The 27,873-nt window shown below is 51.7% G+C and overlaps 7 protein-coding genes across 7 annotated transcripts; 4 read left to right on the top strand and 3 right to left on the bottom strand.

The window, feature by feature from the left end:
- Positions 1-5,388: 5,388 nt before the first annotated feature.
- On the top strand, positions 5,389-7,224 carry GUITHDRAFT_122176 (26S proteasome regulatory complex, subunit RPN3; the record flags this gene model as incomplete). Its single annotated transcript, XM_005818561.1, has 6 exons — positions 5,389-5,503; positions 5,556-6,030; positions 6,082-6,180; positions 6,230-6,445; positions 6,495-6,561; positions 6,613-7,224. 6 exons carry the CDS (start codon positions 5,389-5,391, stop codon positions 7,222-7,224), a joined length of 1,584 nt encoding a protein of 527 aa, XP_005818618.1.
- Positions 7,225-7,609: 385 nt separating this feature from the next.
- Positions 7,610-10,340, bottom strand: GUITHDRAFT_149178 (hypothetical protein; the record flags this gene model as incomplete). Its single annotated transcript, XM_005818555.1, has 3 exons — positions 7,610-7,668; positions 7,711-10,213; positions 10,257-10,340. The coding sequence occupies 3 exons, from the start codon at positions 10,338-10,340 to the stop codon at positions 7,610-7,612; spliced, it is 2,646 nt and encodes an 881-aa protein (XP_005818612.1).
- A 2,246-nt stretch (positions 10,341-12,586) lies between these two features.
- Positions 12,587-13,538, top strand: GUITHDRAFT_82927 (hypothetical protein; the record flags this gene model as incomplete). Its single annotated transcript, XM_005818556.1, has 3 exons — positions 12,587-12,984; positions 13,033-13,319; positions 13,363-13,538. 3 exons carry the CDS (start codon positions 12,587-12,589, stop codon positions 13,536-13,538), a joined length of 861 nt encoding a protein of 286 aa, XP_005818613.1.
- A 62-nt stretch (positions 13,539-13,600) lies between these two features.
- GUITHDRAFT_156524 (hypothetical protein) lies at positions 13,601-14,426 on the bottom strand. Its single transcript, XM_005818557.1, has 3 exons — positions 14,368-14,426; positions 13,719-13,841; positions 13,601-13,668 (listed from the first exon to the last, which is right to left on the bottom strand). Exons 1-3 carry the CDS (start codon positions 14,410-14,412, stop codon positions 13,654-13,656), a joined length of 183 nt encoding a protein of 60 aa, XP_005818614.1. The 5' UTR covers positions 14,413-14,426; the 3' UTR covers positions 13,601-13,653.
- Positions 14,411-18,372, top strand: GUITHDRAFT_122180 (hypothetical protein; the record flags this gene model as incomplete). Its single annotated transcript, XM_005818558.1, has 13 exons — positions 14,411-15,222; positions 15,287-15,375; positions 15,430-15,548; positions 15,626-15,748; positions 16,197-16,487; positions 16,535-16,707; positions 16,752-17,024; positions 17,069-17,200; positions 17,512-17,659; positions 17,715-17,875; positions 17,932-18,098; positions 18,159-18,260; positions 18,308-18,372. The coding sequence occupies 13 exons, from the start codon at positions 14,411-14,413 to the stop codon at positions 18,370-18,372; spliced, it is 2,655 nt and encodes an 884-aa protein (XP_005818615.1).
- Positions 18,373-18,927: 555 nt separating this feature from the next.
- Positions 18,928-19,791, bottom strand: GUITHDRAFT_122181 (hypothetical protein; the record flags this gene model as incomplete). The annotated part of the gene is made up of 1 exon (XM_005818559.1): positions 18,928-19,791. One exon carries the CDS (start codon positions 19,789-19,791, stop codon positions 18,928-18,930), a length of 864 nt encoding a protein of 287 aa, XP_005818616.1.
- A 2,576-nt stretch (positions 19,792-22,367) lies between these two features.
- GUITHDRAFT_91187 (hypothetical protein) lies at positions 22,368-25,474 on the top strand (the record flags this gene model as incomplete). The annotated part of the gene is made up of 15 exons (XM_005818560.1): positions 22,368-22,504; positions 22,550-22,632; positions 22,677-22,742; positions 22,801-22,854; positions 22,897-22,997; positions 23,152-23,179; positions 23,405-23,546; positions 23,692-23,778; positions 23,830-23,899; positions 24,082-24,172; positions 24,215-24,295; positions 24,474-24,585; positions 24,627-24,738; positions 24,788-24,873; positions 25,038-25,474. Coding segments are annotated over 15 exons (1,298 nt in total), but the record flags the coding sequence as incomplete, so codon positions are not given.
- Positions 25,475-27,873: the final 2,399 nt, after the last annotated feature.

Here is a 27,873-nt window from a genome sequence, read left to right on the forward strand (position 1 = left end):
GTCATGCCGCCCAAGGTTAGCAGGTGAGTCAGCTCTGCCAAGCTGCCCCCTTTACCCCAGGGTCCTCTCTTGGCTCGAATCTTGAAAGATCGATCGTGCACGATGCTCACATGTACAGCTGTGAACTTGCGACCATCGATCGCGAAGTCCTCTCTTCCCTGCCAGAGCTTCTCCGCTTGTGCATTGCGGAGGAAGGAAACAGTCACCGGGATCTCCTCAGCACTCGCTATCTCGGGTCTATACGGAGCCTTCCACATGATTGCTTTACTCTCTTGCACTGAGTCTACGATCAGTCCGATCTCTTCAAATTTCTTCTTCAGCTTTTCTTCATGGTTGACATACACCGAGGAGATGCCCAGGAGAGTCATGGAGATGAAGGGAGTCACCTCGTTGCCTGCTGAGGCGGTGTATGTCTCGACCTTCTCCTTCTTGGCTTCTTCAATCTGCTGCATAAACCACTCTCTGGATGCGTCACTCCATCCAGTCATCGCTTCTTGCAGAAGCTCACGTCGTGCCTGCTGACATGTCGAGCGGATGGCTTCTGCGATAGCGTCGGGGGTGCATCCCTCCACAGCCTTGCAAGCCTGGGCTGTCCTGCTGTTCGGATAACGCTTCGCGAAGCTCTTCACTCTCTCGACGAGATCAGCTTCGAGGACAGAGGCATCCACAAGTCCGCTCTGCGTGTATTGGCATGATCTCCGATACAGCAGGTTGCGAACATTTTCATCATACTGAAGAACCATACTTAGAAAGCTATTTGAAGTATACAAACCTCTCGCTTGCAGCTTCCTTGGCGCCCTGGCGGCTTCCCCTACACCTGACGAGGAGCCATGCTGCCGAAAATAACGGCTAAAAAAAAAAACCCTAAACCCTAAACCCTAAACCCTAAACCCTAAACCCTAAACCCTAAACCCTATTATTATTATTATTATGTGAGTTTATTAGAATGCTAGAATGTTGCTCGGCCTCGTTGTGGGCTTTTGCAATTTGATCCTAGTCTAAAGAGGCGCTCGAGCACTGGGAGTACACGGCCTACAATGCGAACCCTGCTTCTGAGGCGTCTTTCTACTCTCTACTTCTGCTGTCTTCTCTTGGCTTCCTCAGCCTCAGTCAGGAGAGTTGCCTCTCCTCACCTTGGCCTTCGGTCACCACCTACTCTACCTCCATTCAGCTTCCTCAGCCTCAGTCAGGAGAGTTGCCTCTCCTCACCTTGGCCTTCGGTCGCCACCTACTCGTCCTCCATTCAGCTTCCTCAGCCTCAGTCAGGAGAGTTGCCTCTCCTCACCTTGGCCTTCGGTCGCCTCCTACCTTCTCTCCTTACCTTGAGCTCAGCTCAAGCTCGGTACGGGCTCGCCCCGTCTTCTTCCTCGCCCTCGCCTTGCTCTTCCTCCATGTCTTCCTCTTCTTCGCCATCTTCCCTCATCTCCACTCGCAGTCGGTCCTTCTTGTCCACCTTCAGCGAGCAGGCCAGCACATGCATCTCTGCGAATTTACTCAGTGCTATGAACAGGAGGCTAAGAGATCGACGCTCTATGTCGTCGCTCTCCGCCTCCTGCTCAAGCTCAGCAGCTGCCGTTGCCCGTGGCGAGAACGCGCTGCCCCTCCTTGCCTTCTTGCTCTCTCCTTGCACGCGAGTCCAGCGCTTGCTCTGCAGCCACTTCCCCAGCTTCTCCTTGAGCGCGTTGCGCCCAACTCCCTGCTCCTCTGGCATCTTCGCCCACTCTCCCAGCGACATGAACTCCAGGCTCCCCGGAGAGTAGAACGTGTCGTGGAGGTTGCCAACGGCCTTGTCCAGGACCAGCTTGATCGGCTCGCTCGTCCCTGCCTCGTTCAAAGAAGCTGCATCTTCGATGACTGCTGACAGCTCGCTGACGAGCTGCATGTCCTCTTGGCTTGACGGAGATGCTGCCTCCATTGTGATCCTCTCCAGGTCTGTAAACTCCAGCCACTCTCCCTCGCTCTCCTCCTGTCGCTGCGCTGCGTCGCTGGTGCCCCGCTGACCAGCCGCCTCAGAGTCAGGCTCCTTGTCGAAGCCGACTGCTTCGAGCTTGGTTGCTGCGCCTTCGAGATAGAAGGGCAGCTCCTTCATCATGCGTCGAGCATCCTCCGTGGAGCCGAGGAGGATGCATAGCTTGGACCCGTTCCAGGACTTGGTGTTCAAATCCTCCTCCATGTCGATGCCTTCAACGTTGATCTCGAGCCTGTTAGCGATCTCCAACAAGACTCTCTTGACTCTTGCGATAGACGTGTTGCCGCCGTTGCACAGCCCCTCCATCTCCTTCCTCGTGAAGCGACCAGATGCCGCCGTCGACTTGATGATGATCTTGATCTCCTTGCCGTCCTTGCCGCCTGCCTTCTTCTGCATCCTTGATGCCTTCTTCAACTTATTTCTGGACACAAAACGATCAGCTGTCAACTCGACTGCGAGCGCCTCTCTGATCTTCGGGTCCTCGCTGAACAGAGTCAGGTGTACTCCCTCCATCGCTTCGCTCTCTCGGAAAGCTCGAAATGCTGTATCATTCGCCTCTGGGCAGCTCGAGGAGACGATCCACTCCACCTCCCTCTGTCTCCAGATGACGTTGGCCCCTACAGCGATGAAGCCTTTCTGACCTAAGCCTTTGTGGACTTGCTGTCCTGGCGCCCCAGCGACCAGCATGCCTGCCAGCGGCTGGAGTTGGACCGCTGCAAGGGACTGGCGCAGCAGCTGATAGCGATAGACGGCAGCTATCTCAGCCGTTGTCATGCCGCCCAAGGTTAGCAGGTGAGTCAGCTCTGCCAAGCTGCCCCCTTTGCCCCAGGGTCCTCTCTTGGCTCGAATCTTGAAAGATCGATCGTGCACGATGCTCACATGTACAGCTGTGAACTTGCGACCATCGATCGCGAAGTCCTCTCTTCCCTGCCAGAGCTTCTCCGCTTGTGCATTGCGGAGGAAGGAAACAGTCACCGGGATCTCCTCAGCACTCGCTATCTCGGGTCTATACGGAGCCTTCCACATGATTGCTTTACTCTCTTGCACTGAGTCTACGATCAGTCCGATCTCTTCAAATTTCTTCTTCAGCTTTTCTTCATGGTTGACATACACCGAGGAGATGCCCAGGAGAGTCATGGAGATGAAGGAAGTTACCTCGTTGCCTGCTGAGGCGGTGTATGTCTCGACCTTCTCCTTCTTGGCTTCCTCAATCTGCTGCATAAACCACTCTCTGGATGCGTCACTCCATCCAGTCATCGCTTCTTGCAGAAGCTCACGTCGTGCCTGCTGACATGTCGAGCGGATGGCTTCTGCGATAGCGTCGGGGGTGCATCCCTCCACAGCCTTGCAAGCCTGGGCTGTCCTGCTGTTCGGATAACGCTTCGCGAAGCTCTTCACCCTCTCGACGAGATCAGCTTCGAGGACAGAGGCATCCACAAGTCCGCTCTGCGTGTATTGGCATGATCTCCGATACAGCAGGTTGCGAACATTTTCATCATACTGAAGAACCATACTTAGAAAGCTATTTGAAGTATACAAACCTCTCGCTTGCAGCTTCCTTGGCGCCCTGGCAGCTTCCCCTACACCACGCGTGCAGCCATGGTGCCTGAAATAACCGGCGCTAGCCATGGTGCCTGAAATAACCGGCGCTCCTAAACCCTAAACCCTAAACCCTAAACCCTAAGGATTACCCATCTCTCCATCCTCTGAAGCACCATCAATTACATCCTCGCTGGCTGCGATTGCCTCCTCGAATTTTCCTCGCAACTTCTTAAACTTCTCTAGAGCATCCTTGAATTTCTTCCCATTCTTCCAAATGTACCCAGCATGCAGAAACAACGCCGTGACCTGAATCTTCCACTCCAGCGGTCGGAAGAGAATTTTTCTAGACCTTCTGGAGACGGCTCCCACATTTCATGAAATTCTCCAACAAACGATCCAGTCTCGTCAATCGGAAACAAGTCCAACAGTTTTAAGAAACAAGCCCCAAGATTCGGACGAAAACGACTCATGGCACCTGAGAAAGGAAGGAACAGGTCCTCGAGTTTTTCCTTGGAGGTAACCTTCCCATGCCTTCAGCTTGTCGACCTGAACATCACCATGGCTTCGTTTCAACTCCTCTTGCAGATCTGGCATGCTCATGATCGTCAACTTGGAGTTACCAATACCGTTCCAAAAAAATGAGTAACAGCGTACAGTACAACAACCAGGAGCCTTAAAGAGCCTTCAAACTCGTTGTCAATTCGACGCACAAAGACCAAGAGCCCTTAAACTCGTTGTCCTTGGAATCTTATCGTAGAGTCTTTTTGTATTCCTTTGTTCGTGAATACAAAAAGAAAATTTTCTTTTTGTATTGGAATCCATTCCTGACTCCTAGAGTCTGTGCACAGATGAATGACTAGTAGAACAGCTCAACAGCTGACTGATAAGTCCAAAGACCAAGACTCACAGATGATGTGCGCACGAAGACACCAATGACTTTCACAGCCAACCAAACACCTCAGATAACTCAGATCAACTTCCCAACAATCCCCAGCACTTTATTCCCAACACTCGTAGCAGCAAGACCAACCAAACAGCTTCCCTTCACACACCACCGCCTTACTTCCACCACTGTACGAGTGCTGCCTCTTCGACAGCCGGCGCCTCTTGATTCCTCCGGCGCCGCCTCAGCTTCCCCAGGCTCCAACCAACCGGATCTTCTAAGTCACAGACTAAGCTCCAGCCCACTAGCTTGGACCTGCAGGCTTCACTTGGTTCACAACCTGATTAGACGCATCCCTTGAACTTATCGCGTCTGAAAGAACTTCTGAGAGGTTTGTCAGAACCTGAGTTCTTACACGCTGATCACGATTCCTTTGCAACGGTCACGGTTGGTCAGGACAATTATTATTTTAATACTGTATTGACTGAAAAAGAAAGGCAAACTGGATTTTATTTTTCTGCCGGAATCCCTTCGATTTTTTAAAATGAATCCGATCCGTCCGAAAGTTTTCATCGCAACCGTCATATAACGGTTGGAGCTATGGAGCACAAGGACAAGTGTCCGCACAGCATGTAGATTCAGATTGGAAAGCAGAGAGGGAGCAGAAGGAAGAAGTGAGCATGAGAGGAGGGGAGGGAGGAGGCATAATGGCAGGGCAGTGGCAGAAATTATGTTCTGAAGCACAGAGAGACGAGGTGAGACTGGGGATTGGACGGAAACAGAGATATAGGGAAAGGCAGGTCCGAATAAAAAAGCAACTTGTGTCTGAGCAGTGAGTGAAGGTCACTAGTATTGGTTTGCAAGATTGAGCATACCAAACAGGTATAGAAGACTGTTGCCAACACGTCTCTCAAGGATTGGTTGTTTTTTGGGGGAAATAATATGCATCCTTTATAGGAATTGGATCATTGGATTGTTGGAGGCTCACTATAAGATGGCCAAAGACAGCAAAGATCAAAAAGCTCAAGAATCGGGAAAAGTATCTGATGAAAATGCGAAGGCAGAAAAGCCCGCTGTCCTTATAGACCCTGTTACAGCAGCAATGCTGGGTATTCATCTACTCTTGATTTGATTGATCGATCTGACCATCACATGTTTTAGAGTTAAAGAATTCCATGCAGACGATTGACAAAGCTGTCACCTCTAAGGAGAACAGATTTATGTCTCGAGTGATACGCCAGGTCACCAAGCTACGCCGACTTCTCAGCAAGAAAGTCCTGCTAAAGGCTCTAGAAACTTATGTTTCTCCTGACTCGCCTGTAATCGAAGGCGTGGTTGCTTTTGTAGAGGGTGTGACAGAAGACGACGTAATGCAAGTTGAAGCTCCTGCTACTGCCTCCCAAGAAATTGAGAAGAATGCCGTCATCGATAAGAAGGCTGAAGAAGAAAAGAATGCGGAGATCGAGAAGAAAGAGCGAGAGGAAGCTGCTTTCTACAAGAAGATGTTGAGTATCCCAGAAGCAGAGTCCTTTGTTCAACTCCTCGTGACTATCTATCTGCTCGACAAGAAATATCTTGACAATGCAATCTCCTGTGCATCTTCTTTGATACAACGTGCTCAGTCTTTCAACAGGAGGTATTTCGTGGAAATTTTCCTTGTCGAAACAATTTTTAATGTGCCCTGCAGGACTATGGATCAAATTTTGTCGAGAGGATACTTTTACTGGGCAAGGTGCATGGAACTCACAGGAAAATCATCGCAAATCAGAAACGAGTTGCTAGCCGCGTAATGCTCGTTCATCTTTTGCCACAATTCGACTTACTTCATACTTCAGGTATAGGACGACGGCTTTGAAGCATGACCAAATTGGACAAGCCACTCTCTTAAACCTTCTCCTACGCAACTATCTGGAGTTCAATCTCTACGAACAGGCAGATACGCTGATGAGGAAAACTTCGTTTCCGGAGGGAGATGCCTCAAACAACCAGCTTGCAAGATACCTGTACTATACAGGAAGAATCAAGGCTGTCCAACTTGAATACACCGATGCGTAAAATTCATCGAATGTCGGCGATCGATTCATTCACTGTCTGTTGTAGGTTCTTGAATCTTCAACAAGCCGCAAGGAAAGCTCCTCAGCAAAGTGCTCTTGGATTCCGAAAAACGGTTTTTTAATATATTTCTGTGCATCGGAATACTTACATAACTATGCAACAGGTTTACAAGTTTTCAGTAATTGTTCAACTTCTTCTTGGCGAGATTCCAGATCGCTCGACGTTTTCACAGAAAGGAATGATTGCAGCGCTGAAGCCATATCTTCAGATATGTCAGGCTGTACGGGTTGGAGATTTGGGGGCATTTCACCGGGCAATGCAAGAGCATGGGGATACTTTCAAGTCTGACAAAACCTACTCGCTCATCGTTCGTCTCCGCCACAACGTGATCAAGACTGGCCTGAAGAAGATCAATACGGCATATTCGAACATCAGCCTTGAAGATGTCTGCGCCAAGTTGTGTCTCGAGTCCGTTGAAGACACTAGGTTCATCGTGGCCAAGTGCATCCAGGACGGCGTAATAGACGCAACCATCGACCACGAGACCAACACAATGATGTCCAAGGCTAACTTGGACATTTACACCACAAGCGAACCTCAGATGCAGCTGCACAAACGAGTGGCGTTCTGCTTGGACATGCACAATCAAGCGGTCAAGGCAATGAGGTATGCAGAGAATACCAAGACAGAGTGGGAGTCAGCTGAGGAAAGACGCGAGCGCATGAAACAGGAAGAGGAGAGGATGAATAGCATGGATTCGGACGATGATTTCTGAGGAGTTGACTGCTACCACTGACGTTCAGGAAGTTAGCAAAGAAGAAGCTCGTGTGAAGGAGAAAGACTCAATAAACTTGATAGCTTCAAAGTTTGCTTGATCATTTTATAATTCGTCAAAAGGCATTCTGGCCTCGTAACGCACTTGCCATGGAAATGAAGAGATCGAGCTGCCAGTCTCTTAGATTCGTACTTGGCACGTATGCAAGTTTACCTTGCTGCGGATGTGGTTTGATGGAGACGCTTCTTCTTGCAAGGAAACTGCAACAAGGCGTTGTTTGAGATCCTCCAACTTGCTGCAATCTTGATCTGAGCAGCACAGAGCAAGCATGCCCCTTGTCCTGGCCAGATCGAGTCACGTCAAGAGCACCACCAATGCGCTACACTCACTCCAGCAGACTCACAAAAGCTTCAAGCCTGGAAATGAGCGCTGTCTCCTCCCCTGCTGCTTCCATAAGTCAGCATCAGCTGTGAACGGAATGTAAACCTCCGATCATGTTCATCGCCTCCAGCAGAATTCCAGGATTCGACTTGGCAGCTTCCGCTGCCACTTGTACAGATCCTCTCAACTTAGACTGGAGTAGACTCAGCATGGCCTCAGCTATCGTTCTTCGCTCCTCCTCCCCTTCCTCATTTGCTTCACTGCCTGCGCCATCGAATCTCTGAACCATAAGATGGAGAGCCGTCCGAAGACGATGAGGGTCTGTCTCTTCCTTGAGCATTCTCATCAAAAATGGACTGAGTAGCCTACGCAGAAAACGTCGAATCTTCATTCTGCTCATCCGCTTGGTCACAATCTCGACCCGCTGCCAGTCTCCCTCGGAACCCGACTCCTTGTCTTCGATATTCATCGCTACCGTGAGAAGAAAGCTCAACACGCTCTCTACTGGTTGAATGCTGCTGTCTGACAAAGCACACAACACATCGACTGCATACGCCATGACAGGAGGTGAAACTTCGGGGAGAACAAGGACATCGGAAAGTGCTGCCAGCATCTTATCTGTGAGGGGTGCGAGGTAGTAGAGGAGTTCCAACGCAGCTGTCTGACAAGAGGCAGGAAGGCTTACAAAAGGCCCAGCCTGCATTTCACTGGCCCTCATCTGAGCACGAAAGAAGGGAACGAGCAGTTGCTGAAGAGTGGCTCCTCCTCCGCACATTGTCTGGGCCGAAACGGAATGCTTCCCCTCGCCTGATACTCTCCTTGCCAACTTGCCGAGCAGGAGCAGGCAGTCCAGCGAGAGCTGGGGGTCGCGATCCTGAAGGGTCCAAAGCAGCTTTGGCAGCGCAGCGATCCAGCGGCTGGCATGAGGAGGAAAGGAGGTGGGCCATGTCTCCAGCTGCTGTGCAATGAAAGAGAGTCCAGCTCGCTTGAATGAGGAACGACTCTGCGACGCCTCCCAGCAAGAGGTGAAGCAGTCAAGAAGATCCTGCTCTACCGCTCGCTCTCTCCCTTCCATGCCGAGATACAAAACCTCATGTGAAGCATTTCGAACCAGCAGAAGCGAAACGGATGGGAGAAGCTCAGCTGCTGTCTCTGCTATTGCCTTGACAGTGGAGGGTGAAGGCAACGGATCTGCTCCTCCTCGCTTGCCACTGGCAGCTCGCGTTGATTTTGTCAGCACGATCCTCAGCTGCTCGAATTCATGTAGAGAGAAATTCAGCAAGTCCTGACGCATGTGGAAGTTACCACGTGAGATGAGGTCACAAGACAAGCAAGTCGTTGCGACAGACAGGATGGCACGGTTGAGAAACTTCAGCTCAGTTTGTGAGGCTGCTAGCAAATCCTCAGCTGCAAGAGGAAACTTGACAAGGAGCGAACCGACCGCTGAACCCACTTGACACTTGACAAGCTGCCATGGAGCCATCTTGGTCGGCACTTGTAGACGAATCTCTTGCAAGCAGCTGGCAGCTAACTGGAAAGTCCGAACCACCTGGATAGCTGAGCTGACAAGGCAGCGCGAGACGCGCGAGTCCGCAGCAGAAGAAGGGGACTGCAGACTCTCCTTCCAGATCTGCTCCAAGAGAGGGAGAGAAGAGGAAAAGAAGCCCAGCAGCATGTAAGCACCCTCATGTTCCCTTGGCTTCTCATGCCTATGCCATGAACACTCTCCCAGTCTCACAATGTTATACTCTTCTTCTCTCCATTCCAGCTCCCCTCCTGTCTCGTCCTGGTTCTTCTTTGGTTCTGAAGAAACTCGACCTGCATCACCTCCTCCCTCCTTCGAGCTCCTTGGATCGGCTTGTTCTTTGCTAACGAGCTCAAAGAAAGAGCTCGCAGGCGGCCGACCCTCGAAGTTGGTCAAGGCAACAGCACACAAGAAGGCGTGCATGCGCTCAAGGATGAAGAGTCGATCTCTTGGTGAGATCGTCCGTAACCTCGGTGCTGACGACAGCAATCTCAGAGCGTCCTTTCTAGAGGAGGAGGAGGCGACGCTGATACCTCCTGCCACTTCCACTCCGCTCAGCATGTGGATGAAAATGGGGAGCAGCTGGGCAGACAGCTGGCAAACTACCTTGGGATACTTGGGAACGAGGTCGTGAAGGAGCTCTAGAGCTGAGCTTCGGATCGACTCACTAATGTGTGAGAGTCCTCCACACACGTGAATTAGGTAGGCGTTGAGGTAGGGAGCTAGCACGCCTTCCTGCGCCTGACAGAGGACCAGGTTCATGAGCGAGCGAAGCTCTCCTCGCACCGCCGCATCTGCATCCGAGACCATCGATGAGATTCTGTCCAGCACAACTCCAACGTGCGAGGAAAGCAGCGAAGGATGGAGAGAGAAAAAATCCTTCACTCCCGCCACACATTCCTTCCTGACATTGGCACTGTAGTGCGAGGCGTGAGAAAGAACGTCGGCTAGCGTTAAGCCCCTGCTGTTGACTTCCTTGCCGCTCCTGTCCACCGCAACTGACTGTCGAACAAGATTCAGCTTCTTTGATTGAATCGTTGTGCTCGTCTCATTCTCTTTCACAAGCTTTCGCCCTAACTTAACCTAAAATCCGTAAGTTCGTATTGTTCTCAAGGAGACGACGTACTTTCTTCTTCTTGAAGTCTGCAGGCTGCTTGTTCTTTGCTTTACCCTTACCCTTCTTCTTCTTGATCCCCTGCAGGTCCGGCATGGCACCCAAGTTCCCCTACAAGATCACTACGCCACCGTGAAGCCACTGCACAAAGAAACTTTCTGCCGAAAACAAGTATCAGAGCAGCATGGGAGTAGAGCATGGGACTAGAGCATGGGAGTAGAGCATGGGTGTAGAGCATGGGTGTAGAGCATGGGAGTAGAGCATGGGAGTAGAGCATGGGACTAGAGCATGGGACTAGAGCATGGGACTAGAGCATGGGACTAGAGCATGGGACTAGAGCATGGGACTAGAGCATGGGAGTAGAGCATGGGTGTAGAGCATGGGAGTAGAGCATGGGACTAGATCTGTAACTTTGTGGCACTCAAGTAGAGCATGGGAGTAGAGCATGGGAGTAGAGCATGGGAGTAGAGCATGGGAGTAGAGCATGGGAGTAGAGCATGGGAGTAGAGCATGGGAGTAGAGCATGGGAGTAGAGCATGGGAGTAGAGCATGGGAGTAGAGCATGGGAGTAGAGCATGGGAGTAGAGCATGGGAGTAGAGCATGGGAGTAGAGCATGGGAGTAGAGCATGGGAGTAGAGCATGGGAGTAGAGCATGGGAGTAGAGCATGGGAGTAGAGCATGGGAGTAGAGCATGGGAGTAGAGCATGGGAGTAGAGCATGGGAGTAGAGCATGGGAGTAGAGCATGGGACTAGAGCATGGGAGTAGAGCATGGGACTAGAGCATGGGAGTAGAGCATGGGACTAGAGCATGGGAGTAGAGCATGGGAGTAGAGCATGGGAGTAGAGCATGGGACTAGAGCATGGGAGTAGAGCATGGGAGTAGAGCATGGGAGTAGAGCATGGGAGTAGAGCATGGGACTAGAGCATGGGACTAGAGCATGGGAGTAGAGCATGGGACTAGAGCATGGGAGTAGAGCATGGGAGTAGAGCATGGGACTAGAGCATGGGGACTAGAGCATGGGAGTAGAGCATGGGACTAGAGCATGGGAGTAGAGCATGGGACTAGAGCATGGGACTAGAGCATGGGACTAGAGCATGGGAGTAGAGCATGGGAGTAGAGCATGGGACTAGAGCATGGGACTAGAGCATGGGACTAGAGCATGGGACTAGAGCATGGGACTAGAGCAAGGGACTAGAGCATGGGACTAGAGCATGGGAGTAGAGCATGGGTGTAGAGCATGGGACTAGAGCATGGGAGTAGAGCATGGGAGTAGAGCATGGGACTAGAGCATGGGAGTAGAGCATGGGACTAGAGCATGGGACTAGAGCATGGGACTAGAGCATGGGACTAGAGCATGGGAGTAGAGCATGGGAGTAGAGCATGGGAGTAGAGCATGGGAGTAGAGCATGGGAGTAGAGCAAGGGACTAGAGCATGGGACTAGAGCATGGGACTAGAGCATGGGACTAGAGCATGGGACTAGAGCATGGGACTAGAGCATGGGAGTAGAGCATGGGACTAGAGCATGGGACTAGAGCATGGGACTAGAGCATGGGAGTAGAGCATGGGAGTAGAGCATGGGAGTAGAGCAAGGGACTAGAGCATGGGAGTAGAGCATGGGACTAGAGCATGGGAGTAGAGCATGGGACTAGAGCATGGGACTAGAGCATGGGACTAGAGCATGGGACTAGAGCATGGGACTAGAGCATGGGAGTAGAGCATGGGAGCAGAGCATGGGACTAGAGCATGGGACTAGAGCATGGGACTAGAGCAAGGGTGTAGAGCATGGGACTAGAGCATGGGTGTAGAGCATGGGAGTAGAGCATGGGAGTAGAGCATGGGGGTAGAGCATGGGAGTAGAGCATGGGACTAGAGCATGGGGGTAGAAGCACCAGGGGCAGGGAGGAGCACGTGAAGTCATTTGAAAGGCAACGCCGAGTCACATAGCTAAAATCGGGAACGGACGGACAGATGTGAGCGCAAGGAAAAGGAGTGAAGGAGAAAGAAGAGGGAAAGGGACGACAGACAAGGTCAAGGATGTCCTGAGAGAAGGGGAACACTCACATGACAAGCAGACGATGATCAGAGGTAGTGACAAGCAGACGATGATCAGAGACAAGCAGCATCGAGGCATCGTCGTTCATGCTCGTAAAATGATGAGCACCTCTTACAACATCCTGCTTTCACTCTGCCTACTATTCGATCTGCCCTTGGGGGTTGTAGGGCTGGAGAGATTCGCTGCAGCTTCTTTCTTTGATCCGAGGTCGCTCAACGAGACTGGTCTGCCTCTCAATGGCCTTGCGTGGGCTCAACACTGTGTCTCGCGATGCAGTGTCGCGTGCATGCAAGCAGACATTCCTCTGAGTCTTCTGCTGAGGATTTTGGATTGGGACCAAGACGAAGATTGTGCGTACAGGTGCCTGCATGCCTGCTTGGCCGTAGCAATCGACAACGGGGGTCGGATGTGGAAGTACAAAGGCAAGTGGCCCCACACGAGATTTCTTGGGATGCAGGAACCAGCATCGGTGTTGTTCTCATTCTTTAATGCTGTCAGCCATGTCTTAGGATTCAAGTTGTTGTTTGAAATAAGGAGAAACATGGTACGGACTGCTGGCAGCACAGTAGTTGATAGAAACCTGGTGGAGCACGTTGAACGGCTGCTAGCAATGTCCCTTTTGTGGGTTTCTGCCTGGATGGGTTCGATGGTGTTTCATTCACGTGACAACTGGGCAACAGAGAGGTACTCATTTCTACGAGACTGGCTGAAATTTTGATGAAGATATCTCAGGTTAGATTACTACCTTGGAAATGTTGCGATGGTGTGGATGGTCTACTCAGCTGTGATGCGAGCAGCCATCATCCATGAAGCAATCTCGGGTGTTACTACCCAAAGAGTTTTACAGCTGTCATTGTTTGGAGGAGTTATGGCACACATTATTTCAGGTTGGCACAAGATGAACTACTCCCAGAACATGCAGGTAATGATCGTCCTAATGGTTGCCAACACATGTGCTTGGCTTTCAGTTTGTCTTAAAATGAAACACAACTTTGTCAGGCTGTTCTACATTTCAACAGGTTTGTGAATTTGTTGCATCGAGATCTCATCATTAATTTTCAGGTTTGACATATGCGGCTGGTGCCCTAGAAATCTTCGATTTCCCGCCTGTCGCTGGGTCTCTGGACGCACATGCGGTCTGGCATCTTGCAACGCCATACCTTTCTTGGATGTTCTACAGGTTTCTAGCGCAAGATGCCATTGGGCTTGTCGAACAGCAGGCGAAGCGCGCCTCATAAATCACAAAAGACTACAAGTTAAAAAAGTTGCAAGCAGCATGCCACGACCAACGTGTTTCTTTGGTAGATCTCTTCTATTGAATGCTCGAATGATCAGATCACAAATAAAGACTTTTTACATAGTGTGAAACTGCGAAACAAAATAAGCGAACGAAACTCGGATAAAGTTGTGTGCACTACCTTCACGTTTTCCAACAGATGAAGAATGCAGAATTTCTTTTCACCAATAGTTGTGAAAGTCGAGTTGCAGAATTCCAAAGCGCTTTTACGTTGACCGTAGATCGATCGAAGGTTGTAGAGTTCCTAGAGTAACATATCACGAGAACTAAAAGCTTCAGAACTCGACGAGTGAAATCTAAGACTTCTAAATGGCGATCTCATGAAGAAAAGGAAACATACAAATATGTACCAAACTGAAGATTAATGCAAAATCGAATTTCAACAAACTCATCATTGTATCGAAATAAGTTGTCAGCGATCTGCTCATCCTCTACCGAAGTGAAAGCGACATGAAGCAAACACCACAAAAACGTCCCCTTTGCCCTTACTTTCTGATCCTCGCTTCAAAGCTCTCACAACCGCTCATGACATTGCCCTTGCCAAACAACTACTCGCTTCACTCGCGCAAGAATAGGCATCCAATATCGCCATTGCAGTGCCTCACCTGTCCCATCTCTTGCTATGAAACTGTTTCCCTCCTCCCCCTTACTATACGGCTGAGCCCTCCTCCCTACATTGCCATGGTGCCTCCCCGCCTCCTCGCATTGCCATGGTGCCTCCCCGCCTCCTCGCATTGCCATGGTGCCTTGGCTCCCCTCTCCTCTCTTACCTCCATCTGCTGCTCCTCCGCGAAGTGCGCAAGGCTTGCGAACATGGCTGATCTATTTTGGGACCACTTTCCGTTACAAAGTCGTTACAAAAGCAATTGCCTGCGAGTGGGCCCGCCACTGAGGAGTATCGGAGAGTTTTATCGCACCATGGCCAGAGCTCGCAGCCTGCTGGAGGGAAGCGACGGAGGTGCGATGGCTCGGCTGCTGCTGGAGGAGGGGAAGAAGAATCTGAGAGATGCTGCTCTAGCCGGTCAAGACCTCAGACTCCTCAAGGCCTCCTTTGCTCTCCTCGATGCGGCTGACTTGAGCTCAGCTCGACTCGACGACGCCGATCTGTCGGAAGCCTCTGCTCGAGGGTGCCGGATGCTGAAGGCGCAGGCTAGTGGGGCGAGGCTAAGAGGCGGAGACTGGCAGGGGTCAGATTTTGAGGGAGCTCAACTGCAAGAAGCGGATCTATCGGGCTGCAACTTCAAAGACTGCAATTTTACCAGCGCGCATATTGCAGGTGCAAGTTTGAGAAGCAGCAAGGTGGATGGCTCGAGATTTGAGGAGATTGATCCTCGAGCACAGAGATGCGATTTGTCTTTCGTCTGCCTGTCAGGCTTGTCGCTCAAAGGAATTGACTTCTCCGGTTCCTGCATGGAAGGCGTGGACCTCTCCGAATGCCTTGTGGAGCAGTGCGACCTGAGCAGGGTGAAGCTTGTCAAGGCAAACTTGCGGGGATGCAGATTCCTCGACGTGAAGCTGACCAGAGCAAATTTGTCGCATGCTCGAGCAGCTGGTTCGAGTTTCATCTCGTGCGATTTGAGCCATGCAGAGCTGGACGACGCGGATCTGAGGTACTGGAGGAAGCGGTAATGGTGAGAACTGACAAGACCACAACAACAGCAGCGCGACTCTTCGCTCCTCACTGTTCAGCGTCTCGGCTCAAAGAGCAACTCTTGTCCAGGTGGATGCCTGCGAGAGCATCTTGGAATCATGCAACTTGTCAGAGAGTGACATGCAGGGTGAGCGTTGACGCCCATGCCACTTTCTGCAGATCTTATTCCCCCCATGCTCAGGTTGCACGCTGGACAGAGCGCAAATGAGAAGGGCCAAGTTGAATGGGACGAGGATGGAGAAGAGTTCCTGCATAGCTGCTGACTTCGACGGCTCGGAGGGAGAAGGACTACGTGCGATGGTGATGTCAATTCGGATCTCAACTTTATTCTCTTGTCTCGGCGCCTCTTCACTTCTTTTCTGACTTCTGTCCACCAGAACTCAAACTTCTCCTCTGCTCATGTGACCAACTGTTCCTGGCGATCTGCCAAGCTCATGGGCTGCGACTTTTCGCACGCTCACTTGTACTCCTCCGACTTTTCGCATTCGGATCTGCAGGAAGTGAGACTGATACCTACCTGCCACTCTTCCATCCCCCTCTTCTATCTCCCTCCTCTATCTCCCTCCTCTATCTCCCTCCTCTATCTCCGCCTTCTTACTCCCTCCTGCTCTGCTTTGTCATCAGAATGTGTCCTTGTCCTCTCCTCCGTCCCAAACTCTGAGTTGCCAGCTGAGTCACAACAGCAAATCCTTCCTCTCCTCCGTCCCAATCCGACTCTTATTTCCTTCACCTCTCCATTCCTCCTCTCTCTGTGCTATCGTGCTCCTCTCGTGCACTCCATCTCTCCTTTACAGTATCTTGCCCTTCATTTTCCATTCACTCCTCTTCCCTCCTCCCCCTAGTCTAGTCTTCTCTCCTCGCTCCCCTCTGGTCCGTATCTCCTCGCCTGATTCACTCCATTCCACTTGCATGTGCATATTCTGTTCACCTCACCTGACCATGCGCAAGGCTCTTATCTTGCAAGCCTTGTGGGTGTACGAGCAACAAGAGGGCGAGGAGGGACCATCGCATGGGTCGGCACGAGAAACGCCCAGACCAGCGGAGCTTTCTGGGGCAAACCTGCAAGGAGTGGATCTAAGAATGACGAACTTGCGAGGGGTCAGCATGCACAGAGCGCGCATGGCGTATGCGAACTTGGAGGGCGCGAGGATGGAGGAGGCGGACTGCTCTCATGCGGACTTGACAGGCGCTTGCTTGACTGACTTGCGAGGAAGCAATGTGAAGGGAGCAAAGCTGCGGGTGATCGAGGACGTGGGGATGAACTGTTGATGCTGAGAAGCTTCTAGGGATGCTTCCTGTCCTCTACTGCCCTCCAGCTTGGCGCGCTGGAAGAGACGCACCCGGACATGTCAATGGTCCGGATGCCGAACGTCAGCATGTCAAACAAAACTTTCGTGTCGAAAACCTTCGATCGAGCTGATCTCAACCAAGTTGACTTCTCCTTGTCGAGCTTTCTCCGGTAAGTTGCTCTCTTTCTCACAGCCTGTTCATCATCCTACATAGATGCTCCTTCGTCCGCGCGAAGCTTGGAGGAGCAAAACTTGACAACTGCGTGCTGGAGGACTGTCGCCTTGACGGAGCTGACATGACGGACGTGAGCATGGATGGCGCAACCTTATCGTCTTGCTCCCTGCTTGACGTCTCCCTTGACCGAGCTCGCGTCCGTCGGTCTGGACTCCAGCTGACTAGCTTGACACGGGCAGAATCGAAGGGTGCGATCTGGGAGGACGTGGAGCTGCGAGAATGCGACCTATCCTGTGCTCGGCTGGAGGGCTCGTGCGCTTTCCAGTTCTCCGTGTCCTATCTGACTGCAATCGCAGAAAGTTCGCGAGGTCGAGGCTTGAGGGCGTGAACATGCGGGAAAGTGACATGAGGGGCTGCCAATTCGATGCCTGCGATGTCAGCGGGGCCTCGTTTGCGCGATGCGACCTGCGAAGGTCTCGATGGACAAGGTGAAGCTGTGGAAAGAGCAGAGCAGAGGCGAGAGCAGAGAAGCGCAGTGCCGAACAGAGTAAGGGGGGGAAGAAGAGGGAAGAAGAGAAGAGAGCAGAGCAGAGTAAGGGGGGGGGGAGAAGAGGGAAGAAGAGAAGAGAGCAGAGCAGAGTAAGGGGGGGAAGAAGAGGGAAGAAGAGAAGAGAGCAGAGCAGAGTAAGGGGGGGAAGAAGAGGGAAGAAGAGAAGAGAGCAGAGCAGAGTAAGGGGGGGGGGGGAGAAGAGAAGAGAGCAGAGCAGAGCAGAGCAAGGCTAACTCTGAGCTCCTTCAGCTGCAAAGGTTCTCGGGCTCATCTAGAGTTTGCCGACATGTCGCAGAGCTGGTGGGAGGAGTCCGACTTGAGCGAAGCGTTCCTTGCCGGGGCTGACCTGCGGGAAAGTCGCCTGCGAGCTGTCAAGGTGGAGCGCATCGTGTGGCAGGTAGAAGCGGAGGCGCGAGGGGATGGGAGAGGTTGAGCACGAGGTTTGACGGCAGGACGGCAACGTGAAATGCGATCTGTCGCGGGCAGACCTGGAGGGGATGGAGATGGAGGGGGCGAACCTCGCAGGCGTGAGACTGGAGGAGACGAACTTGAGGGCAGCCGTGCTGCGAGGAGCCTTGCTGGTGAAGAGCAACCTGTGCGACGCCAACCTCTGGTGAGTTGCATGTGAGGGAGGTCAGACGAGGATGAGAAAGATTGACTACTTTGCAGCGCTGCCTGCCTGGACCAGGCAAATCTTGCAGGAAGCGACTTGACTGGAGCAAGGGTGTCGTGTGTGTCGCTCAATGACGCAAACATACAAGGAGCAAACTTGACGCGGGTTGTATGGAAGAGAAAGGAGGAGGAAGAGGAGGTGAAGGGGAAGGAGCTGGAACTGAGTGAGGACTTTATCAGAGCGAGAGGAGCGAACTTCACAGGGGTGGATCTGACTGGCGCAGACTTGAGCATGGCAGACCTGACAGGCGCCATGCTGAATCACGCTGACCTCACTCGCTGCAACCTCAAAGACGCTGTCCTGACCAACACGCAGCTTTTTCATTGTGACGTCGAGCAAGCGGTGGGGCTGTCCATGAACTCAATCTTGCAGCTCCGCGAAAACAATCAGACATGAAGAGAGCACGAGCCACCGGTCTTGAGAAGAGAAAGACTTAATCAAGAGATAGGATGTAATAAGCAGCAACGATAAAGTATCAGATGTGCTCTTACAATCTTCCTTGCTGTACATTCGACTGAGTGAGATCACCAACATATATTTGTATCAGATAAGATTCAATGTAAGCGAATGCCATCTTCCCTGCTGTTCTTGCTCTCCCTCAACTTGACTGCCCTTTCTCTCCTCATCATTCGTTCTCGTGTTCCTTGGAGGGAACATTTGAGACCGTGACAGCGCGCAATGAGCTGTAGATCTGAGCCAGTCACCAGCTCCTTGACCATGGGATGTGATGCACTTGTGAAGGATCAGCGAGTGCGATACCGTATTCACGAAGAATGTTTGGAGATGAGTGCGATACCATATCATGATGAAGAAAATCAGCGCGATACTGCATTGATGAAGAATGTTAAAAAAATGTCCAACCTTGAAAAACAGTGGTGAGTTCAAGGACACAGGAGAAACAAGCGTTGACATGACATGAGATGGTTTCAAGGTTTTCAATTCAAAAGGATTTACATCAATCAAGCAAACTGAACATGTTTCAGCCTCCGATCTCAATTGAAGGGAGCTCGCGATGCAAGGAGGCCGAGGGAGTAGGATAAGGCAAGAGGGCTGCTGGACGACGGCAGAGACGCGTTGAGACTCATTTGGAGCGGGAGCAGAGACTGGAGTGACTGCTGTTGAAAGAGCGTCGCAGGCATGGCCTGACCTGTACAGTTGGCCTTGTACAGCGCCAGACTGAGGAGAAGAGGATTCGCCAAAAGGGTTCCTCTTGCATCACAAGGCGTGATTACACTCGGTTGCAAGACGGGAAGTTGCATGTCTTGAGATCCTTCGAGTCTTCGGGGGCTGTGAACAGCGGCGTCGCTTCTTGCTGCTGCTTCCGATTTCTTACTGGGTCCCTCCGCGTCTTCGTCCGACCCTCCAGCTGTTCGCCGCATGACTTCATCCTCCGTCCAAAGATGTCTCGTAGCTTCAGCCCAGCTCCTACCGCTCCACACGTCTCTGATAGTCTTAGGTGTAACTCCGTACCTCGGAGCTACGGCCTTGCAGTGAAGCATGCTTCCTCGTCGCAAATTTCCGCCTTTGCAGGCTATCGGCCTCAGTTTATAAATCTCCACAGCTTCTTCTGCAGTTAATTGTTGTCGCTTGGAGCTGGCAGGTTTAAAGGGACGGCGAGAACCGCCAATCTCTGTGCTCATGTTGCTCGCTGCGCGATCTGACGGGACGGAGTGCTGGATGTTTGAAGTTTGAACAGCCTGTCGCAGCAAAGAAAGCGCTTCCTCTGACACCCCCGCAGTCTTAGCGAGTGCAGACAAAGCATCCTCTATCTCCTTCCCAGCATCGCTGTCTTTCTCATAAATGCTGCCTCCATCACTTGCAGAAGGCCCCTCAAGATGAGAAGAAACGCGATTCATCAGAAATATCGTCTGCCCTCGAAACCAAAGCAAAGGCGAGCACCAGAGGTCAACAGAATACAGTCTGACGCTAAGATATGTAACAGGAGGGCTGAAAGTTAGAAGCAGCAATTGAAAGTTAGAAAAGCAATTGTCAAGGTAAATGCAAACGTGCTAACGCGACAGGAAAACCCTAGAGTGTGTCTTGAAACTAAAGCACAACAGCAAAGGCAGAAGGGGCGATCGGAGGGAAGAGAAGGACTATGGGAAGGAGGAGGATGGAGAAGGAAGCAGACGAAGAAGGGGAGGAGCAGTAAACGATCGGGGAGGAGCAAGCGGGGACAGGGCCGTGTGTTGCTAATACAAGGAGGCCATTCACAGCTGCCCACTGCGCATGAACAAAGACGGACGCGGACGCACAAAAATAGTACCCCCCACCCCTTCCTCTGTCGATGTTGAATTTGACAGGGGTGGTATAAATGAGGGGGTACCAATCACGTAGGGGTACTTTATTGAGTGTGAATTACATTATTATAGGGGTCACAGAGTGGGTGGCTAAGGTACCGGTACTGGCTGCCATGGGTATGTTCATGTACTACCCCTTCCATACGACCACCACCCACCCACCCACCCACCGACCCAAGTTTTGATCCTACCGATGTCCCTCGAAACTCCAGGGCTGTTGGGAGGTATCAATGTGGACACATTGGTTTACTCGTATTGGGTCCTAGCAAGATAGGACCATATCCTTAGGCTTGTGTCCCCAGACATTTCCTTGGACCTGGGAGATAGGAAAAAGTCTTAGGGTATTACGATCACCTATTACCAGGTACCCCATAGATGAAGATCTGACCGAGAGTTGTGTTTGCTAGGGGGTAGGGTGGAAACGGAGGCGCCCCTCCCAGATGGTGGGGTGATCACGGTAGAAAGAACGGGTAGTGCAATCCAAGTTGGGATGGAAGGCATTGCTCTGTCCCCCCGTGACCAATATATTATAATAATTATATATATGAGGGGTAGTGGGTGGTGGTGAATGGTACCGGAGTATAAGGAAAATGGATTGGGGTGGGGTGATCGAACTAGGGACCTAGGGATCGGAAGGGGTACATAATTTTAGGGATTGAGGGTACAGGAAAGGAACACCTTCGTGACCCACCTCTTCATTGATCACCCCTTCATTGATAGTCAAATACACCGGTACTCTCATGGGTGCCATGACATTCGATGATATAAGAACGAAAAAAAAGAAAGAAAAAGAAAAAAAGAAAATCTGATGACTAGGATGCATGTGTAGTAAACTTGAGCCTCTCCAGGTCTCCTCTCAGTAACCTCCCATTTGGTTGCCGGGCCCGGGCCCGGGCCCGGGCCCGGACGATCCGAACAGCTCCGATCCCTGAGGTAGCGGCTGCAATGAAGCGACTAGCCATGCTGCTAGCAATGGCACAAACTGCTGCGATCGGAGTGAAAACAGAAAGAACATGGCGTAGAATGACAGAAATGTGGAGTAGATGATATTGATACAAATGCGAAGAACGAGAGAGAATGAAAGGGAGAGGGGGGCGAGAAGACGAGATTGTCGGTGATCAAATATGATCATAATCGAGATGATCGAGATTATGATGATACAGATAATTTCGACGAGATTCGAACATGTCTTGACACAATTACCATAGTCAGCACCAAACCCCAAACACGTCAATGGAAATGATGGTAGAGATGGTTCAGAAACGAAGATCATCTAAATAGAAGCGCTCATGTGCATGACAAAGGTGATCGTGAGGAAGAACAAGAGAAGCATGAAGATAGTGACGATGAAACAGTCTTCGAAACGCGAGCGAATGAAATGATCAACAATGTGATGAAAATTTTATGGACAAGACAGAGGAATTCAGAGAAACGAGTGATGATATTGAGTTTCAAGATAAGCTGATTGATTTACTTCCAATGACAAAGGCAGTAATGCAAAACGACGGAGGTATGGGAAGAGAACATTAAAGGAGCAAGGAAAGGAGGCGGGAGTGGTTTGAGAAGGTAGTAGGTCTAGACGAAGGTGAATAGAAGAGCAAGCTATTCAAGTTGCAAACCTCACAGATAGAAGAAGTTCAAACACGAAGTGATGACAGCGAGAAGAGCACAGACAGAGCAAAAGAAAGAAAGAAAGACAGACAGACAGAAAGACAGACAGACAGACAGACAGAAAGACAGACAGACAGTCAGACAGACAGACAGACAGACAGACAGAAAGACAGACAGACAGACAGACAGACAGACAGAAAGACAGACAGACAGAAAGACAGACAGAGAGCATGCAATGCCAGGGAACCATGGACATCAACAGGTGGAGTGGAGGGAGAAAGCAAAATGGGAAGACTGATAAAGGAGCGAGAGCCAGTACAAGTTGGGCATTAAGTAGATTGCTTGAAGGCACGATTGATGCTTTGGAAGTAAAAGGAGAGCTGAAGGCTGCGAGGGGACAGCGGTGAATGACAACGTGAAAGAATTCACGGAGGGGGGGGAAATTGATAGAGAAGGAGGAGGATGCAGAACTTGAGGAGGAGGAGGCGGGACATTTTCATGCTAGTGATGTAGCTACTGATAGATGGAAGGCGACTGCTGCGACGAGTGCGGGCCGACGGAAGTGAACACAGTGATCATCTCGCATCTCGTGAAAGTTCGCAAGGACAAGTTGACGGTGATGTACAACGGCAAAGCAAATCACGCGCAGGATGTTGGAGTGAGAGAAACATCCTGCCGGCACCTCAACTCACTCGCTTTGCAGTCAGTGCAGGCCAATCGTCCCTTCTCCAAGACTTCGCTGGTCGGGTACTTTGAGATGACTGTCCTCAATGCTGGCACGCGAGGGTGGGGAGGCGAGCAGGGCGGCAGGAGCTGACTGACTTGCACAGGTGCATGTCCATCGGTCTTGCGAGCTCGGACTTCAACAACACGCGCCATCCGGGTTGGGAGCCAGGGTAAGGGGAGGAAGAAGACGGGGGTTAGAGGAAGGGAGACATGCTGAGGCAGATGTAGGTCGTATGGATACCACGGAGACGACGGAAAGAAGTACTGTCATCCTTCGCGCGGGTGAACGAAGGAGCCTCGTCCCCCAACTCACTCACATCTCAGCGAGCCCTACGCGTCCAAGTTCGGCTCCGACGACGTCGTTGGCTGCGGTTTCAACTTCGTGAGCAGGGAAATTTTCTTCACGAAGAACGGAAAGAGCTTAGGTTACCTCCATCCTATTACCCGCCTTATCGTACCCGCCCCTGCGCCTCCTCCCCCCCCCCCTCCCTCCTCCTCCTCCCCCTCCTCTGTCTTCGCCCCCGTCCTCGATTCCTCCCCTTTCTTCCCCTAGCCTCTCTTCTCATGACGTTCACACAGGTGTGGCCTTCACCAATCCCGACGACAGGTAGGATCAATCTTTCTCCTGCTGCTCGTTATGTTGATCTTTCTTTCTTGTTGTCTGCTCTTGATTTTGCTGTGCTCGTCTCCACTTTGTATCCCCTCTAACTCAATCGCTCTTCCTCTCCCTTCGTCCTCTCAACCGCTGAAATTTCTTCTTCTTGATTGCCTCGTTTGGTCATCCTCGTTCCTCTCTCCCTCATCTACCCCCGTTCTCTGCTCGCTTGTGCAGCTACTTCCCTACTGTCGGGCTGCACTCGGAAGGCGAGCAGGTTCGTCTCAACTTCGGGGACGACCCTCAGCGTCCCTTCCTGTTCCCGCTGGACCTTCTCCTCCGCGAAGAGCGAGACAAGATTACCTCAACTGTATCCAATGTGAGAGCAGAGAACGAGGAGAAGAGAGGGGAGGGAGACAGGGGGAGGAGGGGAGGGAGAAGGAAGGAGTGGGGCAGAGAGGGGAGGGAGAGGAGGCTGCATTTATACGAGGGTAGCAGGAGGGAGACATTGAGTGTGCGGGCAGATCCCAATGAGTGTGATGGACATGAACCGTCTAGTCGCCAACTTCCTGCGGCACGAAGGCTACCTCGACTCGCTCGTCTCCTTCCAGGTCTCACGCCGCACCCACAAACGAGCGACTGGAGTAACCCGCGATTCACAGGAATGCGCGATGCTGCCTGGGGGAGGAGAGGAGCAGTGGAGCTCCAGCGAATCTGAAGAGAAGAGAAGCGGTGAGAGGACAAGAGAGATAGAGACAAGGGCAGAGCAGGGGAGGAAGGGAAGCCGGCACACCGGCAGGGGAGGAGAGGAGGACATGACAGAGGCAACAGAAGTAATAGATAAATAGAGTAGGAGGGAGGTGGGCGAGTCGAGAGAGTTGATCAGGATCTAATGAATGCATTGTTTGTCCCAGCTATTCGTCAGCTGATCATTCAAGGAAATATGGACAAAGCGGAAGAAGCAATCCGGGAAAGGTTTCCGTCGCTGCTCGAGAGCAAGAGAAGGTGATTGCTGCTGCGGCTGCGGCTGCGGCTGAGAGGGTGCAGGGCCAAGGCTTTCATCAACGGTCAGAAGTTCATAGAGATGCTGCTCGCAGAGCGACAGGAGGACGCGATCATGTTTGCAAGGTGATGCGGGGGGATGAAAACATCTCCACGTCCTGACCCCCCGACACCGTCACCGCCATCTTCATCACTCCCTCCTGCTCCTGTCTCCTTTCCACCACCTCCTCTTTCTCCTCTTCCACCACGATCTCTTCCTGCTTTTTCACCTGCATCTTCGTCCTCACCCCCTCCGTCTATGCAGAGAAAACCTGGCCAAGGTGCTTCACGAGTCGAGCACCGACGTGCACATGGCCGACTGCCCCGAGGAGAAGCAAGGTCGCCCACCGACTTCAGAGATCGTCAGCTACCTCGAGGTGAGGGAGGGAGCGTCTACTGGGCTGTGACATGGCTGCAGGAGGTCATCGGTCTGCTTGCCTACGAGGACCCCGCAAACTCTCCGCTGTCCCACCTGCTCTCCTCCGAGCACAGGAAGAAGGTTGCAGACGTTGTCAACACCGCCATTCTCGGTCGGCCAGTGTCTCCCTGTGTTCCTGCCTGACTTGTGTCCTCCTCAAGAGCATGAGAATGTGGGGAGCCGCTCCGAGCTGGAAGTGCTCCTGAAGCAGCTGGTGGCCTGCCAAGACACCCTACGAAGAATGAAGGTGACAACGAGGGATAGAAGGGCATGGGAAGCGAGACGAGACAGGAGGCGAGATAGGGGAAATGGACGAGACAAGATAACGAGAGAGGGGAGGAGAAGAGGTGGGTTTGGCTGACGGGGAACGAGGAGGGAAAGGAGGGAGCAGAGGGATGACCATGTTTCCAGGGAAGCAGGGGCCCAAAGTTTGTACTGGAGGAGGCGATCAGGCGGTGAGAGGTTTATTCTCGCCGCCGCCCGCATGTGCCGCAGGTTGTTTGACGAGGGGAGGAGGGGGAGGAGGGGAAGCACAAGCCCTCGCAGAACGAGTCTGTGCAACGGTGGCTGCGATTAAACGCCTCGATCAGCTGCCGCTCCTCCTCGGGCCCTGCGACGCACAGGGGACAAGAGCAGAGGAACTGGTAGACCTTATGGAGCCAATCGCGCCTCTCCTCCTTGTTCTCCATCAGACTCGCGTCGCTGTAGCTGATGCACAGCTCCTCGCCTGCCACGATCTCTCGCAAGGTCACGACGGACAGGAGACGCTTGTTGCTCTCGACGCGTTGGACGATGGTGACATTGGGAAGGCAAGAGTGATTGAGAAAGCAAACTCGAGGGAAGATGCCGAAGCCTATCATGGCGACTCTCTTCCCTTCCTCCTTCTTCCATATCCCCACTGAGTTGCTCTGCTCTGCGCACAGAATGACTTCCAGCTCTTCCTCTTCGATGCGCGCAGAGAGAGGAAGCGCATCAAGGATGATGCTTGCCACTAGCGAGAGCTCCGATCTTCTCGCTGCAGGAACACGATCTTCGTTGGAAGCAAGACGGTCGAGGAGATCCCTGATCTTTGAACTTCCTCGTAGAGATTCTTCGGCCATGCGGCATAGCAACATGACCATGAGCCGAGCGAGCGGAACATCGTCCACCCTCAGCAGCTCGCGGTCCAATCGCATCAAACTATTGCACTCCCCGTCTCTGCTGCCCTTCCGCTGGTGCCTCTCCTCGTCTTCCCTCCAGCATTGCTCTGAGCACCACCATCCATTGCAGTCTCGACAGCTTCTGGGATGCTCAAGAGCCTCCCCGCTACCCATGCAGTACATGCACGTGCCTGGTCCCTCCTGCAGCCCCACCAGCACGAGCGCCTCGTCCTCTCCCACCACCTCCCCCCCTCTCAAGCCTCTCTGAGCCACCGTCCTCCTTCCCCGTCCCTCGTCTCTCCCCTCCTTGTTCTCCGCATCTCTCCCCTCCCCCTCCCCCTCGCCATCATCGTCCACCACCGCCACTGCCTCCCATCCTGCCATGCCAGATGCCCTACCACCACTCAACTATTGCTGCAGTACCCCTACCCCATGCACCAATGACCATGACCCTACCCACAACAATCCAGAACTGATTGGATAATACTACCCCTTCAAATGACCCCACCCTGATTTCAAAGTACCATCCTGGCTACCCCCATTTTGACCGGAATCTGGAGGGGGTACGTGGGGTACCAGGTAGATGATGTTACTCACATCTGTTGTGTCTCGTTTCTGGATTCCTGCCGGTGAAGGTGTAAATCTGGTCAATTGATTTGAAATAATTATTGAAATTGATGTTTTCAAGTATTTAATTTGGGTTTTTATCACATTGAATTCGAAATTGATGCAAAAGGGGACCCCAAGAGGAGGAAATATTGTCGACAAACCCACACCATGCAGGTAACCCTGACACACAAGACAGGAAGGCATTACAAGACATGAAGCAGCAGCAACAGAAAGTAAACTATCACAGTCATCATGACATCAACCATGACAACAGTGGCAACTATGACAACAAATATGAAAGAAATATGAACATCGGAGCCACTGGAGCAGCAGGAGCAGGATCAGGAGGAGAGTGAGCAGAATGAGACCGTAGGATCATGAAAGAGGATGGCTGAAATCATTCTGATAGAGATAGACTTTCTCAAGACCATGAAAACGATGATGACACGACTACGATGATTATCATTTTGAAGAAGAGAACAATTGAAGAAGAATGCGTAAGCGGTGCCGGGCTATGATTATCATCATCGATGATGAGCCAATGCATGGATGATCAAGAAAGAGGAAGAGATCGTAACATGATCATGACGAGCTGGGAAACTTTGTCAGTTGGTTGCTCTCACACCCCTCAGAATGGTGCAAGTCCCTTATCCTTTCCTTCTCTGTACGGATGAGGTCTGGTCCTGTGTACTCACCTCTTCCTACCCAGGTGGCATATAGTCTGCTGGTCCTCGTCCTCCTCCTGGAGCATGTGCATCTCTAGGCGACGGGGCTGCTGTGCTGATCTTCTTCCAGGTGCTTTGCTTTCACTTGCATCCCACAAGCCTGCAGAATTTCAACGTGGGGAGAAGAAGTATCAAGGTAAGCTAGATCCATCACCATCACCATCACCATCATCTAAGCTAGATCCATCACCACCACCACCATCATCTAAGCTAGATCCATCACCACCACCACCATCATCATCTAAGCTAGATCCATCACCACCACCATCATCATCTAAGCTAGATCCATCACCACCACCACCATCATCATCTAAGCTAGATCCATCACCACCACCATCATCTAAGCTAGATCCATCACCACCACCATCATCATCTAAGCTAGATCCATCACCATCACCATCATCTAAGCTAGATCCATCACCACCACCACCATCATCATCTAAGCTAGATCCATCACCATCACCATCATCTAAGCTAGATCCATCACCACCACCACCATCATCTAAGCTAGATCCATCACCATCATCATCATCTAAGCTAGATCCATCACCATCACCATCATCTAAGCTAGATCCATCACCATCACCATCATCATCTAAGCTAGATCCATCACCATCATCATCATCATCTAAGCTAGATCCATCACCATCACCATCATCTAAGCTAGATCCATCACCACCACCATCATCATCTAAGCTAGATCCATCACCATCACCATCATCATCATCTAAGCTAGATCCTTCACCATCACCATCATCATCATCTAAGCTAGAT

Source organism: Guillardia theta (assembly GCF_000315625.1).
Source record: "Guillardia theta CCMP2712 unplaced genomic scaffold GUITHscaffold_291, whole genome shotgun sequence".
NCBI lineage: Eukaryota > Cryptophyceae > Pyrenomonadales > Geminigeraceae > Guillardia > Guillardia theta.

Excerpts from the sequence above, each read along its gene's own strand:
- GUITHDRAFT_156524 (XM_005818557.1), bottom strand. The coding sequence starts at position 14,412 with ATGTTCGCAAGCCTTGCGCACTTCGCGGAGGAGCAGCAGATGGAG. Across the intron at positions 13,842-14,367 it reads CGGAGGAGCAGCAGATGGAG|GAACTCTACAACCTTCGATC; the intron begins GTAAGAGAGGAG and ends ATGTTACTCTAG.